We start from the raw sequence: 16,666 nt of genomic DNA on the forward strand, positions 1-16,666 counted from the left end.
TCTACTGAAGTCCACTCTCTGGCTTCCAAAGATTCATCTCTATCCTATATACATTCACCTCATCCTGACATCCTCAAAATTCTCAACCCATTATAGCATCAACTCAAAGTCCAAAATTATCAACTCCAAATCTAAATTAAGTATGGGTAAAACTTGGCATATGATCCACCCTGGGGCAAAATTCCATCTGTGGAACTAGAAGTCAAGTTATCTGCTCCAAAAATACAGTGGTGAGACATAGGATAACAGTTACACACATTCCCATTTTAAAGGAGGAAAAAAAATGGAAGGAAGAAAGGAGTCACCAGTCCCAAGCAATTTCAAAATCCAACTGGGAAAACTTCATTAGTTTTCAAGGTCTGGGGAATAATCTGTGACTCAAGGATCCACACAGCTCCGCAGTCTGAGCCAAAGCTCTTCTTCTCAGAGTCATTACTCTATTGTCCTGAAGGGAAGAACACTTTGTAGCTGACTAGTTTTATCATCCTGCTCCTGCCTGTAGAAATTTTAGAGTCCAATAGCCTTCCTTCGTTTTATCTTGTCTGTGTCCCTTTCGATTCTAGCCAGCAGCATTTCTTTTTTTTTTTTTTTTTTTTGCGGTACTCAGGCCCCTCACCTCTGTGGCCCCTCCCGTTGCGGAGCGCAGGCTCAGCGGCCATGGCCTACGGGCCCAGCCGCCCCACGGCATGTGGGACCCTCCCGGACTGGGGCACAAACCCGCGTCCCCCGCATCAGCAGGCGGACCCCCAACCACTGCGCCACCAGGGAAGCCCCAGCCAGCAGCATTTCTAATGTAACATCTCAAAACCTTTGTATATTACCCATGCATGTCCCAGGGATGCACTCCATTAGATAAGAGAGTCCTCCAGAGATCTTTCCTGGATAATCTCATTTCTATTCCTGGTTTCTGCTGAGATGGCCAAGTGGCACATCTAATCTCTTCGGCACTAGCAAAAGGCTGTCCAGTCCCACCCTTGGCCTTCTGTTCAGAACACGCTTTCCTGATAGTGAATCTCCTAATTTTAGCATCTTGTGCAGTCTGGGTAGGGTAAGAGTCCTTGATGTAAACTTCTAGGCATTTCGAGTTCTCCGCACGCATGGGTGAAGCAGCTGCAGCAGCCCAAGGGCAGTCTTCTAAAAAACAGTAGGTGTGAGCTGCTAGGATCAAAACATACAGAGGCTGGGGGGTGTGCACACCAAATAGTTAAGGGAGTATGAGATCTAAGTGAGACCAACAGCATGAGCATCATATTATAAAAGTGATACAGCAGAACCGGTGTGACGGCTTATGGAAGTAGGATACAAGGCTGATGCGTTCTCTTGGCAGAAATACTCTCTTTTCTTCTATCCGAAACAGTGCTGCTTCATACAGCCTCCTTGCTCTGGAATGTTTCTTAGAGGTTAGGGATATTTAAATATTGGAAGATAACAAGTTCTCACCACAGTATTCCATGAATCCCATCCCCTCCATACATCCTTCCAGCCCTGGTAGTGGTTATGGTCTTAATCATCTCTTAGCACATACTCATCATTTCTCTCTGGCAAGCCTGTTAGTTGCTCTGATGGAGGCGTGGAGCCACCAAGCGCAGTCCCAAAGGACGACGTAATTGGTGTCGGGTTATGACACTGGACATCTTCTGTGTCCTGAGCAAATGTCATCCACTTAATCCATCTGTCATGTGGGGAAGTGATTCTGACAGGTCACGTTCCATAATGGCTCCACTACTATTTATAGAACCAGTGGATGATTGCACGTGAGCAGCTCCAATCTTTGTTACCTGATTGAATTCACAATGTCGGTACAGCCCGTTGTTTCTCCCCACAGTAATAAGTGACATGCTTTTTCAGTCCCCTTGCTCCCTCCCATTGGTGTCCAGAGGGCAGCGGCTAGGTGCAGGTTTGCATCTTCTCTGACCTTTCCTGTGAACCCACAAGGGGCGGGCCTGGCCTGGTTCCAGGCTGGCAGTGCCCCTCGGGCAGACTTGGACCCTGCCCTTGAGGAACTGACACACTGCTATGGACTGAATTGTGTATCCCCCCAAAATTCATATGTTGAAGCCCTGACTCCCAATGTGTTGGAGGTAAGGCATTTAGGAGGTAATTAAGGTAAAACGAGGGAATAAAGGTGGGGTCTTCGTCTGATAGGATTGGTGGGCTTATAAGAAGAGGAAGAGTGGGCAATGTCTCGCTCCCTCTTCCCGTTCTCATATTGGGCTGGCCAAAAAGTTTGTTCGGGTTTTCCGTAAGATGTTACAGAAAAACCCGAACGAAATTTATGGCTAACCGAATACATTGAAGAAAGGCCATGTGAGGACACAGCGAGAAGGAGGCTTGTCTGCAAGCCAGGGAGAAAAGCTCTCACCAAAAACCAAACCTGCCAGATCTTCATCTGGGACTTCTCGCCTCCAGAATTGTGAGAAACATAATTTCTGTTGTTTAAGCCACACAGTCGGTGGTATTTTGTTACGGTAGCCCTAGCAGGTAAGACACACGTATGTACAGAAATAAAGAAATATGTCAGCCCAGAGAGTAAGGTCTTGAGCCCCCCACTCCCAGCCCTGGAGTAGTACACACGTTTGTATGTAAATCCTCTATTTGTGTGCCCTTTGAATTGTGGCTGCCCTATTGCTTGTTTTTTTCCTAAAACCCTGACTGAGATACTGGTTTCCAGGGCCTATATTTGGACGGGTCACTTTGTCCTGTGACTTTCCCATGGCATCTGGCAGGACTCTTTTCCATTTGAATCTTCTACACCCCAACCCTAAAGCCGCTCACTTAGACAAGTGTGCTGGGTCGGCCCAGAAGCCATTCCCCTTCAGGGTCATTCACTCGCCCAGATCGGAACCCCGGACTCAAGCAAGCTCACCTCCAGCCGCCCCCAGAGCATGGCACACGGAGCATCTGGCTTGCGCAGGCGCCATGCTGAAGGATGGGTCAACTCTGTTGGGGACCACTGAGCTGGCCCGTGGGAAGACCAGTTCCTCAGCTCCCAGGGAACGGCAGCTGAGTTCAGCGTTGCATCACTCCCGGGTGTCAGGTCCTCCCTGGGAAACGGGGCTGGAAGGGACATGTGCCAACCCAGTAATTAACATTAATGAGCACACGCCATCTGGAGGGTGGAAAGATGAATCTGTTCTTTGCATCCAAGTTCTTGGCATTCATTCCAGCTGGAAGCATCCAGAAAATGCTGATAATCTTCCTCTGGGGCATGTTACCAGGTTACAGGGACCAATTCTCGCCCCATACAAGACACGGGAGGGTCATGAGACAATTTCTCTGAGGTCTGACTTTTACAATTGGTGCAGGGTATCTGGTATTAACTTAAGGCAGACCGTTGGCCAGGGATTTCAGAGTCTGTGTTTGAGAGGTCACACTGGGTGCAGCTGTGAAACACAAGAGCATGAAACTCCAGCATGTCCCTCCATCCCTGAGAGCCACCAAGGACCACGTGGCATCGGTGCATGTGGCCCAAAGCACAGACCTGGCTGGGGTCAGAAATGTGAGTGTGCTCCAAGGTCAGCTATGCTATCACTCTGAGATGCTGAGAAACCCCTCCCCCTCCCTCAATTCCAGTCTCTTCATTTCTGAAATGGAGAGAGGTGGACTAGATCCGTGTTTTCAAAGTATGGTCCAAGGAACCCTAAAAGTTCTGTGGGTGCCCTGAGTGGAAAATGGACACCACACTCAAGATGGTGTCACCACTGGATAGGGTGAGAGGAAGTGGTCCTGCATGCTCCAGTAGTTACAACAGAGGGATATATTTCTGGAAAAAGAAAAGACAAAAAGCAAACATGATTAGGCAATACAACTGTCCCTCAGTAGCTGTGGGGAGTCTGTTCCAGGATTCCACTGGATACCAAAACCCACAGATGCTCAAATCCGTTATATAAGATGGCATAGTATTTGCATGTAATCTATGCACGTCCTTCTACATACTTTAAATCGTCTCTAGATTCCTCATGATACCCGATACAATGTAAACACCATGTAAATAGTGGCAAATACAATGTCTATGTATTGAATACCTCCAGATGAGAGGGATGTCTGAGGACCTCATAACAGTAGTTGTCTGTCTGGAAATGAACTGGATTGCTTGGAGAGAGAAGTCGTTAAAAACGGTTCTTCGTGGTTTTCTTCTTTTACTTTTTGAATTTTGAACTGTGTATAAGTATTGTTTTATACAACGATGTTAAATATGATCCTCAAATAATTAAAAATAGAATTACCGTTGATCCAGCAACTCCACTTGTGCAAAAGAATTGCAACAGGAGAAGGCTCTAGACGCTGTGAAGCAGGAGGCACTTGGGATCGTCCGCAGGATCGGGACGCTACAGAGGCCGCCACGGAGCCCGCCGGAGCCACCCTTCCTACTGCTGCTGCCGCCGCTGCCCGAATCGGAACCGGTGGGCCGCAGCCGCCGGCAATGCCGCAAAGGAAGAGGAATGCAGGCAGTAGTTCAGATGGAACCGAAGATTCCGATTTTTCTACAGATCTCGAGCACACAGACAGTTCAGAGAGTGATGGTACATCCCGGCCATCTGCCCGAGTCACCCGCTCCTTGGCCCGGCTAAGCCAGAGTTCCCAAGATTCCAGTCCTGTTGGAAATTTGCAGTCTTTCAGTACCGAGGAACCTGCTTATTCTACCAGGAGAGTGACGCGTAGTCAGCGGCAGCCTACCCCAGTGACCCTGAAAAATACCCGCTTCGGCAGACTCGTTCATCTGGCTCAGAAAGTGAGCAAGTGGTTGACTTTTCAGATAGAGAAACTAAAAATACAGCTGATCATGTGAGTCTCCACCTCGAACGCCAGCTGGAAATGCCCCTTCTTCTGAGTCTGATATAGACATCTCCAGCCCCAACGTGTCTCACCATGAGAGCACTGCCAAGGATGCGTCCCTGAAGGACTCAGGCAGTGATCTCTCTCATCGCCCCAAGCGCTGCCACTTCCGTGAAAGCTACAATTTCAGCATGAACGGTCCTACACCAGGCTGTGACTCCCTAGGACACCTTACAGGAAAACACGAGAGACATTTCTCTACCTCAGGATGCCCTCTCTATCGTAACCTCTCAGCTGATAAATGCAAGCTGAGAGCACAGAGCCAGGATAAGCAGAGAGAAGAAAGGATGCTGTCCCACAGGCAAGATGGCAACAACAGGCATGCAACCAGGCACCAGGTACCAACAGAGAGGCAGTTGCAATATAAGGAAAAGGTTGCTGAACTCAGGAAGAAAAGAAATGGGGGGCTGAGCAAAGAACAGAAAGAGAAATATATGGAACACAGGCAGACCTATGGGAACACTCGGGAACCTCTCCTGGAAAACCTGACTAGCGAGTATGACGGATCTTTTCGGAAGAGCACAAGCCCGGGCTTCAGAGGGTCTGGAGAAGTTAAGGCTGCAAGGCCACATCACAGAGGGGAGCAACATGATTAAACCTATTGCTTTTTGTCGCTATGAGCTTGATACTTGGTACCATTCTCCCTATCCTGAGGAATATGCATGACTGGGATGTCTTTACATGTGTGAATTCTGTTTAAAATACATGAAGAGCCAGACAATATTCCACTGACACATGGCTAAGTGTGTGTGGAAACACCCACCTGGAGATGAGATATAATGCAAAGGTTCAATCTCTGTGTTTGAAGTGGATGGCAAGAAAAACAAGATCTACTGCCAAAAACTGTGCCTGTTGGCCAAGGTTTTTCTGGACCACAAGACATTATACTATGATGTAGAACCCTTCCTGTTCTATGTTATGACAGAAGCAGACAACACTGGTTGTCACCTGATTGGATAGTTTTCCGAGGAAAAGAATTCATTCCTCCACCACAATGTATCCTGTATCCTTACCACACCTCAGTACATGAGACAGGGCTATGGCAAGATGCTCATTGATTTCAGTTATTTGCTTTCCAAAGAGGAAGAAAAAGTTGGCTCCCCAGAACGTCCACTCTCAGATCTGGGGCTCATAAGCTACCGCAGTTACTGGAAGAAGTGCTTCTTCATTACCTGCATAATTTCCAAGGCAAAGAGATTTCTATCAAAGAAATTAGCTAGGAGACAGCTGTGAATCCCGTGGACATTGTCAGCACTCTGCAAGCCCTTCAGATGCTCAAATATTGGAAAGGAAAACACCTCGTTTTGAAGAGACAGGACCTGATTGATGAGTGGTTAGCCAACGAGGCCAAAAGATCCAACTCCAATAAAACCATGGATCCAAGCAGTTTAAAAGGGACCCCTCCGAAGGCCACTTAAAGTGACCGGTTACTCCGAGCCAGCAAACCCCAGCAGTAGGAGTCTGTACTCTAGGGATCTATCTGTCATTTGTGTTGCTCTTGTGATTGGCAAGTACAGTATCCTTTGGGAAGGCCATCCCCCTCAGGACTGTCCTGGCTCTGACCTTCGTGTACACTGCAGGCGCTGGTTCTGAGGAGCTGTTGTTCGGCCTCAGTGAGGTTGCCTGGATGGGATCTGTATTAGACTTGAGCGCAGATCCCTCGTGGCACTGACCCAAGGTGTTCTGTTTTGGTACTGTACCTGTCCAGTCACTGGTTCTCTCCTCTGGCCCCATGAGGTCGTGTCGTATCTTCTAAACCTTGTAATAGTACTTCTTGCCACCCCGTCACCAGGCCACCAACTATGGTTACCGCCACCAGGACCTTCCCAGTTATTCCTTACGTGTGTGTTTGGAGGGGCAGGAAGAGGTAACACTTCTGAGTGTGGGTTCCTTTGGGTTCCTCTCACTTAAAGTTTTTTCCTCCATTTTTACTGAAAGACCTGTTTTTGATCAGTATCAGGCTGACCAGAGCCAGATACCTTTGAAGACTCGCAGGGATTAGTCTTGGTTACAGCACATTATCTGAATGCGATGGAGAAAAGAATTGAGAGGTGGTGATTCTGTACTTGGATTTGAGTTCACCTGTGGGCAGTGGGCAACGTCTTGGTGGAAGGGAATGGAATGCTACTTTTTGCCTCACCAGAAAGCGCTCAGTAGTAAACGTTTTCTTCTCTTTACTCCCTGCCCGTTTTACATTTGCAGGTGCCCAAATAATTTCCAGTTCTCCCTTTCATGCTGCATGTTAACTGGTTAATTATACTGCAGAGACCTTTTCACCAGTACCAGTCTGATACAGCACACCTATGCTTCCACATAAGTTACATTGCTTTTGTCTGAACATCCTTGGAGAAGTGACTGAAAATGACTTCCGTGTCTCAGCCCATGACTCAGCAAGGCAGAATGGTCACCGCTGCCAGGGTTTGCTTTTCAACACTGCCTCCCCCTCCCCCTAGGACTAAAGTGCTTATGCCCTTCCAAGAACTCCTCCTCCATTTCCTTTTCGGGATTTACCACCATTCCCCCATTCTCTGGCCTCCTATATTTGGTGTTGTTTAAGTGAAGGAAGAGATGCTCCCTCTAATTTCTCTCTAGCTCATTATAACCTGCTACCTTGGGGCAGCTTTTGATGTACGTCATGTCACCCTTTCCTGCAACACCACTGTCTTCATGTGGAGCCCTCACCACAATCCCAGCTCTGGTCATTTGTGCCTTTCTCTTGTCGTCTTTGTACACAGCTTATATTCACTGTGGGTTGAGGGGGAGCTAATTTTAAGCATGTTCAGTGGCAGCTCCCTGCCAGTTTCAGTGTCACTGTTAAAATTTATCCAAAATCAACTTCACTGGGGGTTTTCTTAAGGGGTAAAGGCCTTTTACAGAAGCTAACCCTTCCCCACATGTGGTAGAATGTGCTGTTCTATATCTACTCCTCAGTAAAGCATGTTCTCTGTTCAAAAAAAAAAGAATTGCAGCAGGGTCTCAAAGAGATGTTTGTACACCCATGTTCACAGCAGCATTATTCACAATAGCCAAGAGATGGAAACAACCCAAGTGTACATCAATGGATGAATGGATAAACAAGACGTGGTATACTCATACAAGAGAATTGTTATTCAGCCTCACAAAGAGAGAAGATTCTGACATTCACTGAGTGACTCTTGAGGACATTACACTAAGTGAAATAAGGCAGTCACAAAAAGAAAAATACTGTATCTTTCCTCTTATATGAGGTCCCTAGAGCATAGGACTGTGGATGCCAGGGACTGAGGGGAAGGGGGAATGGGGACCCGTTGTTTCCTGGGCACAGAGTTCAGTTTTGCAAGATGAAAAGAGTTCTGGAGATGGATGGTGGTCATGGCTCTACAGCGATTTGAACGTCCTAAAGCCACCGAACTGTGCACTTCACAACAGTCACTACGGTAAATTTTATGTCATATATATTTCACCACAATCTTTTTAATGTTATATTTTTTATTTTTAAAATTAATTTGTATTGGAGTATAGTCGCTTTAAAATGTTGTATTAGTTTCTACTGTACAGCAAAGTGAATCAGCTATATGTGTACATATATCCCCTCTTTCTCGGGTTTCCTTCCCACTTGGGTCACCACAGAGCACTGAGTAGAGTCCCCTGTGCTATCCAGCAGGTTCTCATTAGTTATCTGTTTTACACATAGTAATGTATGTATGTCAATCCCAATCTCCCAATTCAGCCCAGTTGTTTCATGGGCACAGAGTTCCAGTTTGGCAAGATGAAAGGATTTCTGGAAATGGATGGTGCTGATGTCTGTACAATGATTTAATGTCCTAAAGCCACCGAACTGTGCACTTAACCACGGTCACTATGGTAAATTTTATGTCACATATATTTCACCACAATTTTTTTAATGTTATATATTTTAAAAGAGAGAAGGAAACAAAAAAGCATCAGAATAAACTGTGGTTGCTCCCACCACCATGCTCAGGGAGAAGCTGCCCAGGCCAGACCTTCCTGCCAGCCCAGCTCATGGCTGGGAGTGGGCATCTTGGGAGGTAATCAGCCTTCTTCTGTCCTATTCTGTTCCAGCTGCTGCCAGTGTGGGTACCTGCTCTATAAGGGAAAGGCCACTGCTCTCACTGACTTCCAGCTGTGATGTCTGGTCACTCCCCCTCCCTCCTGGAGCAGCCCCACCCAGGGTGCGAGCCCACCCAGTGGCCCTTGTGAAGTGGTGATCACTCCGACCAGCAGGTCAGTGCCCTCTGGAAAGGGGTGAGGATGGAGACGATGTCTGAAAGAGGGGCAAGCGGGACTTCCCTGGCGGTCCAGCTCCTCTAACACAGGGGGCATGGGTTCAATCCCTGGCCAGGGAACTAAGATCCCACGTGTCATGTGGCGTGGCCAAAAAAACTTTAAAAAAAAAAAAAAAGGAGGGGAAAGCATAGTCACCTGTGGTTACAGATATGTCAGGACCAGCCAGCCCAGGGTTGCATAGGTGCCCTTCTGAAGTTGCAAAGTGGGTGGGGGAGATGGGTCCCCACTTTACTTTCCATCAGAGAAGAGAGAGGCATGCAGAGGCCTAGGGTTTGGGATGTGGGACCTTGGGTAAGTCATTTCCCCCCTTTCTGTAACTCAGTTTCCACGTTTATAAAATGGGCATATTGATACACGGCTAACATGCCTCCTGGGCTGTCGTGAGGATCAAATAATAAACTGGATGTGAAAGCACAATGTACAGCTCAAGGGCTCTGAAAATTCAGCGGGGGGTGGGCGGGGGAGGGGGTGATGATAACGAGCAGCAGTGCCCCTCGTCCTAAGCTCTCCCTGACCGCTGGGCTGCAAGGACGTGACCTGCTATCTTGGCCTGCTCTGGGGCACCCACAGGGCCAGGGACCATGCTAGATGCACTGAATCCTCACACCCTTGTGATGCAGCCTCGTGCCCTGTATTATCACAGCAGGGAGGCGTAGGCCTGATACAAGGATAACCTTACACTGCCCAGGACTGCACTGCAAGGCAGCTGGGCTCGGGGTCCACCTGACTGCCAAAACCGTTCTTCCTTCACACCCGCAGTTTATCAACTGTGACTCGGGGGCTCAGCAAAGGTCCCTCAGGAGTCTCAGAAGGCCCCCATAGAGGGGGAAGGGATGCAGACCCTTCATGCTGCCTGCCCACCCAACTCTGGGACAGCAGCTCCCCTTCAATCTATTCATGTATTGGGATTCAACGTTCATTTTCATTTGAAACGTAAGTTCTACTGCTTTAAAAAATATATATTAATTACCTAATTTTTAAAAATGCTTTCTGGGGACTTCCCTGGCGGTCCAGTGGTTAGGACTCTGCGCTCCCACTGCAGAGGGCACGGGTTCGATCCCTGGTGGAGGAACTAAGATCCCGCCTGCCGATGCAGCACAGCCAAAAATAAACAACGATAATAAAATAAAATAAAATGCTTTCTGATCACCCTCAGTCAGTGGCTTGGCAGAGTTGGAAGCATTATTATAACTCGTCCTAAAGGGTTTCAGAGGGTGGAGGCAACTTCAGGGGCTCCATCCTCAGCAGGTGCATCCGCTACAGCCCAGCTCTACCCCTGCTGGGACTCCTCTGTCACCTCCCCCACCCGCCAGGACGCACTGGCTGGGCCCTGGCACCTGGGTTGCCTATAAGGTTCAGGGCTGAGACCACGTAGGCGCCTGAAAAGGAGGCACGTGACCCTTCCTCTCCTCGCTCTCATGAGGGGGAGGGGAGGGGGAACAGCAGACTCCCATGCCAGGGGGACATATAAGAAGGGGGAGGGCTGTGCCTTGCCCACACCCCAGGCAAGTTGGCACGACCCTCCGGTCCCCACTGCTATGGCTCTCTGCAGGGGTGGAAGATGGTACCAGTCAACCGTGAGCCGGAGGAGGAGCCCGAAGCCGCTGCCGAGAGATGGAGGACCCCACGCCTGAGCCCGTCTACGTCGACGTGGACAAAGGACTGACCTTGGCCTGCTTCGTCTTCCTCTGCCTTTTCCTCGTCGTGATGATCATTCGCTGCGCCAAGGTCATCATGGACCCTTACAGCGCCATCCCCACATCCACCTGGGAGGAGCAACACCTGGATGACTGAGGCGCCCGCGGGCGGGGGCCGCAGCGAGGGACCGAGAGCCCAGCGCTCTCTGGACAGGGTTGCCCCAGGATGTGCCTCTGTCCCCTGGCCACCGGCTTTCCAGCCCATGGAGGCGAGAAAGGATTTGGCCACCCGGGGATGGAGAAGGTTCACCTTAGCCTTGCCTGCTCTCACAGGAGCAGCAGGGTGAGATGCTCGGGATGCTGTGGGTGTTGCAGCGGTGGGCCAGTCTGGGGATAAGAGCGCTGGACCGGGAGTCAGGAGGCCCGGATTCCAGTCTGGGGAATCACTGTGAGCCTAGGGGGCGGTCATCTTCCCTGGCTCGCGCACACCTTTTGGCATCGGATACGGGACAGTCACCCACCATCCTAACAACAGTGGTCTCGTTTTGAGGAAACTCTTGCCCTTAACATGCAAAGTAGCACACACACTGGGAGGCTCCCAGCACAGACGTTCACCTGAGCCCCAGCCCCTTCCCAGTGGGCCAGCAATGGAGCACGTGGTGACGTGGGAAAGGAGGTGGAAGGTGAACCACCCCAAATTCACAAAAGGCACAGGGGCTGCTTCCCAACAGTATTTTTTTAAACTAAAATATAGAGGGGTATATTTTTCCTGTTATAAATGAAATGTGTATTTTGGAAGTTTGGGAAAATACAGAAAAAATAGAAGGATGGGGGAAAATAACCCTTATAATCCCACTTCCCCAAAGCCGCCATTTTGATATATTTTCTCCCAGCATTTTTTACATGTATTTTTAAATAGTCAAAATCATACTGTGTGCATGACATTGTATCACTTCATATTAGAGCAGGGACACTTTCTCATTTCATCAAGCACTCTTTATAGCCATCATTTTTACTGGCTGCAGAGTATTCCATCAGGTGGATAAGTCATAGTTTCATAATTATCTCCTTTGGTCTTACATTTCTTTTTTTTTTTTTCTGCTAACTTTTCCTCATGCAAAATTATTTCACCCAGTGACCTCTTGAGAGCACACAGTTATGAGATTAATATCGGACAGGAGGACCTGGCTTCTAGTCCTGTCAGTCACTCTAAGGCTGTGTGACCTTGAGCAAGTCACTTCACCTCTCAGTGCCTCCGTTCCCTGATTTTAAAAAGGGGAGGAAAAGCCTTGCCCTTTTTGTTTTGTGTAAACCTCGTGAATGAAAGGACAGGAGTGGGAGTGCTTTGAACGTAAACGTGCTGTGGGGTGAGACAAGGGATAAGTTGTTGATAATGACTTCTCCCTCTTTTCCCACCCTTCTGTCACCCTCCCACCCCATCACCTATATCTAAGACCTTGCAGCAAGAATATTGGACCAGAGCCCACAAACCTGGTCCCAAGTCCCAACTCCTCTACTTCCTTGCTATATGACCCCAAATAACTCAGCCTCTCTGAGCCCCCGTTTCCTCATCTGTAACATGAGGGAATAACATCTACCTCACAAGGTTGTTGTGAGGATGAAATGAGAGAACATGGGCAAACATTGGTGTATTTTCTTGATATTACCACCCCAGGAGAAGCCAGGGGTCTGAGCTGGGAGGAAGAGAGGTCTGGCTTCCCCCCTCTCTGCAGAGCCTGGAACCCTGGGCTTTTTTTCAGTTCCACTGCTGAAAGGCCAAATCTCCCAGCCAGGACCACTGGTCAGAGGAATACTCACAGCAACCTCTCCCAGCACCTGACCTCAAGGGATATGGTGTCTATTAATTTATGTAATTATCATGGTCATCGGTATTCCCACAAACATAATATGAAGTTAAACTAGACCACCAGAATTCCCCTTCCTTCTGAATGCATTTATTCCATTCCTCTAAGGCACACCTGCCACCCCCATCAGAAGTGCCCTGCAGCTGTGAAGAAGCTCAAGGTTCCCTTCCCACCACCTGCCTCCCAGCCATGGGTCCCACTCCATCCCAGGTCACCTGGGAAGTGGGTTTCCAAAGCACCATCACCGCTAGGTGGCCCCTGAAAGTGAACAAGCCCACGGCTGCCCAGACAGCTTTCCAGGGCATATCCAGCTGTTCCTCCCTCCACACCCTCACCGTGTGGGATGCACAAAGGGACAGCTGGCAAAGGCAGTGGACCAAGGTGCATTGGAGGCTCTGTGTGAGAGGAGGATCTAGAGCAAGGACCTTGTACATAGCCTCAGGCCTAGCGGCAGCCTTCACTCTGCAGCCTACCTCAGAGATACCAAACACTTCTGTGAAAAGCTCATCAGCATAGATTTACAATGCAAATCAGAACCAACGCCCAATCAGCTAATAACAGATCCCAAGGAACAAGAAGAGGTCTTGAAGACCTCACTTGGTGATACTTAGAGCTCTCAGGAGTGAAAAACAGGTGCCTGAGGGCTGTGCTACTCCAACCATGATGAAGGACAAATAGCATCTACAACATTGAGGGGCTTGTTAGAAATCCAAAATCATGGACCCCTACTCCAGACCTACAGAATCATAATCTCCGGAGATGGGGCCCAGGAATCTCTTAGCAAGATCTACCGAGCGGTTTGTATGCATGTTAAAGTTTGGGAAGCACTACCCCGGGAATCCTTTGGTCTCAATTATTTCTTTTCCACACCTAGATTTGCTAATATTTCCCACTCTATCTCTTGACTCTTTTTTTTGGTGGCAAAGGGAAATAACATTTCAGAAAAAGATGGAAAATTTCAAACTCACTCCAAATCCAAGCCTCCACAAAATAGTGATTTCTATTGTGTGTCCATGTGTTCCCTTCTAATCCTTGCCCACGTGCAAGATATTTTTTCATAAAAGGCTTCAGTTATGTCATTTAAATCAATATCTCCTAACATTTCGTCGTAAGCATGTTTCTGCTACAGTCTTCCTATTTATCATTTTACTGGCTATAAACCACGCCATCTAGTGCATGTACATAGTTATCCAGAGTCCTATTAATAAGTACTTAGATTGCCTTCATTTTCCCTATTATACATGTTGCAAAATAAAAAGAAAGAAAGAAAGCTAAAGACAGATATGATGAACCCTGGGCTTGCTCAGGTTGGCGGAGAATAAATATTTAAATAACACCCCCTCCAGCTTAGACACACATGGGGGACGAAGAGTCATCTAAACATTTGATCGTATTAAGGGGAAAAACCAACTGAAATGTCAAGCTCCTGTCGTTGCTTTAGCTGCTAAAGGATGGAGGAGATGGTCCTTTGTCATCAGAGCATCTTAGCCAGTTTCTAGCTAGCTGAGATGAAGTTTGGGGTTTGGTATGGAGAGGTAAACTGTCCAGCAAAAGAAATGAAGAGAATTTTTGAAGACTGGAAGCTGGCAGAGAGCAAATGAAAAGCATCTGTGGCATTGGCCCTAATCCAGGACTTAAGGCAAAATATGATGAGAGAGAAACTCCCCGCTGCAGGGAAAGGGTGATGGATTTTCCGGACAGTGGTGTCTCGTGGCTGATTTTACGTTGTTGCCTGTTTTGTGCTCTGCTACAGTCCCCCCATGTTACTCTGTGCTCTGCTACAGTCCCCCCATGTTACCCCATGTTACTCCAAACCCTCAGTAAAGTCTGATACACAATCCACTTTGTGGTTGTGGTATTTGGGGGCAATAAAGACATCTGGAAGGGGGTCAATGTGAAGAAATGTAATCTGGAAAGGGAGAGTCATCCCAGGGACAAGTGAGGTAGCAGAAATAAGCAGAAACAGGAAATCAACTATAGTCCAATAAGAATTAATTAAAAAAAAATCAGAATGATGGTTGCTAGCGTAAATGTGACCCCTGAGAATGCTCAGATGGGCTGATATGAATAATAGCACACTCGTTTTACCAGCCTGGTATATCAATTCCCATCATCTCTATTTCATTTTTTTCCGATTAGTTGCTCAAATATCTACATGCTCTTATTGAATTGAAAGACCCGTGACTCCCTCTCCTATAAAATTGCCCCAGAATTTCGAGGCTAACTCAATCCAAAAGGAGCTGATCCTAGGGCTTCCCTGGTGGCGCAGTGGTTGAGAGTCTGCCTGCCGATGCAGGGGACATGGGTTCTTGCCCCGGTCCGGGAGGATCGCACATGCCGCGGAGCGGCTGGGCCCGTGAGCCATGGCTGCTGGGCCTGCGCGTCCGGAGCCTGTGCTCCGCAACGGGAGAGGCCACAGCGGTGAGAGGCCCGCGTACCACAAAAACAAAAACAAAAACAAAAGGAGCTGGTCCTGCTTCCAAATGTCAGGTAGAGAGAATTTCAAAGCCTGGTGTGTCCACTAGTGTGGTTTCACACCCCGCAGTCTAGCTGTTGAAGATGGGTCCTACGTGCGTGACGGATGACAACCTGCAGTGCCCTCTTTGGTTTATAGCCCAGTCTGCTGAGAGGCGCTCGAGTTAAGCTCACTGGTCCACATTCCCATGCTCATTCGTTCTGTCCAAACAGTACAGCCAGGTTGGCTGTGTTCAGAGGGACAGGACGGCCTCGGCCATACCCACCGGCCCCCTGAATCCTCACGTCCTTGATCACCATCAGCTAAGACTCTCCCTCCTTCCTGGGGAGTTTGTCTTTGGGACCCGTATCACTCAGAACACTAGCAGGAAAGAGATGCACACCCAAAGCATTAAATGAAGAGGGTTTAATGAAAGAATATTTCCAGAGGCTGGGCAGGGTTAAGGGAAACGAAAGGGGTTGGCAAAATGCCCAAGGACGGGCAACAGGGTGAGTCCATGACCACTTGGGCCTGAAGCGACAAGGGGAAGGGGTGTTCCCAGAATCCAGTGGAAGCTGTAGCAGTGGGAGAGGAGTCCCCCAACAAAAGCCAAGGCCACAGGTGGACAATCAAAGCGCAACCCAGTGAGAAGAGACTATATACCTTGACTTCTCACCTCCTGCCCCCTAATCTCCTATGCCATCGGCCAAGAACAGAAGCTAAAGGACAGGGGACTCTGGGTGATATCCTTCCTATATATTAGCGAACTAGAGCAAACGAAAACTAACCAGTACACTGCACCCCTATTACCACTCAGCGTCCATCGTGGATGGGGAAAATATCTATGTCCCCAACATAGGGGAAATATAAATTTCCATCAACAGCCACATTGTCTGAGGCTGCTATCAGCTTAGTTCCACTCCCCCCAGAACTTCCATTGTAACGTGTCCACCTCTAGGTGAGTGAATGAAACGATTCCTATAAAGCACAGCTGCTGGAGTCCCGTCTTCTGTGGCTGGTCAGGAGGCCTAGGCTGATAACCACAGTGTCATTCTTCTGCCACCCGTTCCATATCCCCTCGACCTTCTGGCGGTCCCTCCACTGCCGGAGTCTTTTATCCAGTGGAATGACCCAAATCTTCCTTCACAGAGGATCCAAATTCTAGGTGCACTGTCTGTTTTTTGGTTGCCAGTTTCCACTGATCCCCACCCCCTCAAAGAACTTGACAAGGCCTTGAAGGCCTCTCCTGGAAACATTTTTGAATACTCAGGAGAGAACAGGTGCCCTAGGACAGCGCTAGTCATGCTACGGTCGTAGGACGGATAGCATCAGCGTCACTGGGGAGTTTGCTAGGAATCTAAATGCATGCCCCCACCCCAGACCTACAGAGTAGGGTATGGGATGAGGAATAACGAGAGATTCCCCAGTGAATCCCTGGGTTCCAGAGCTAGCCCTCCTTGCCCTCATTGTGGAGCAATACCGTTTCTTCTGAGCTATTGGAATAAATCACCCTGACAGCACAGTGATCCCCTTCTCCACCTCCTAGTCCAAGATGAGGAGACCCAAATGGCTACAGGATGATCTCA

General features: G+C 48.5%; 1 protein-coding gene and 1 pseudogene across 1 annotated transcript; both read left to right on the top strand.

Annotated features, from left to right (window-relative positions):
• The first annotated feature begins 4,333 nt into the window (after window positions 1-4,333).
• LOC101323019 (histone acetyltransferase KAT7 pseudogene) lies at window positions 4,334-6,267 on the top strand (annotated as a pseudogene).
• A 4,470-nt stretch (window positions 6,268-10,737) lies between these two features.
• Window positions 10,738-10,917, top strand: CTXND1 (cortexin domain containing 1). Its single transcript, XM_033852647.1, has one exon. The coding sequence runs from the start codon at window positions 10,738-10,740 to the stop codon at window positions 10,915-10,917; it is 180 nt and encodes a 59-aa protein (XP_033708538.1).
• Window positions 10,918-16,666: the final 5,749 nt, after the last annotated feature.

The sequence above is a fragment of the Tursiops truncatus genome, chromosome 2 (genome assembly GCF_011762595.2).
Source record: "Tursiops truncatus isolate mTurTru1 chromosome 2, mTurTru1.mat.Y, whole genome shotgun sequence".
NCBI classification, from domain to species: domain Eukaryota; kingdom Metazoa; phylum Chordata; class Mammalia; order Artiodactyla; family Delphinidae; genus Tursiops; species Tursiops truncatus.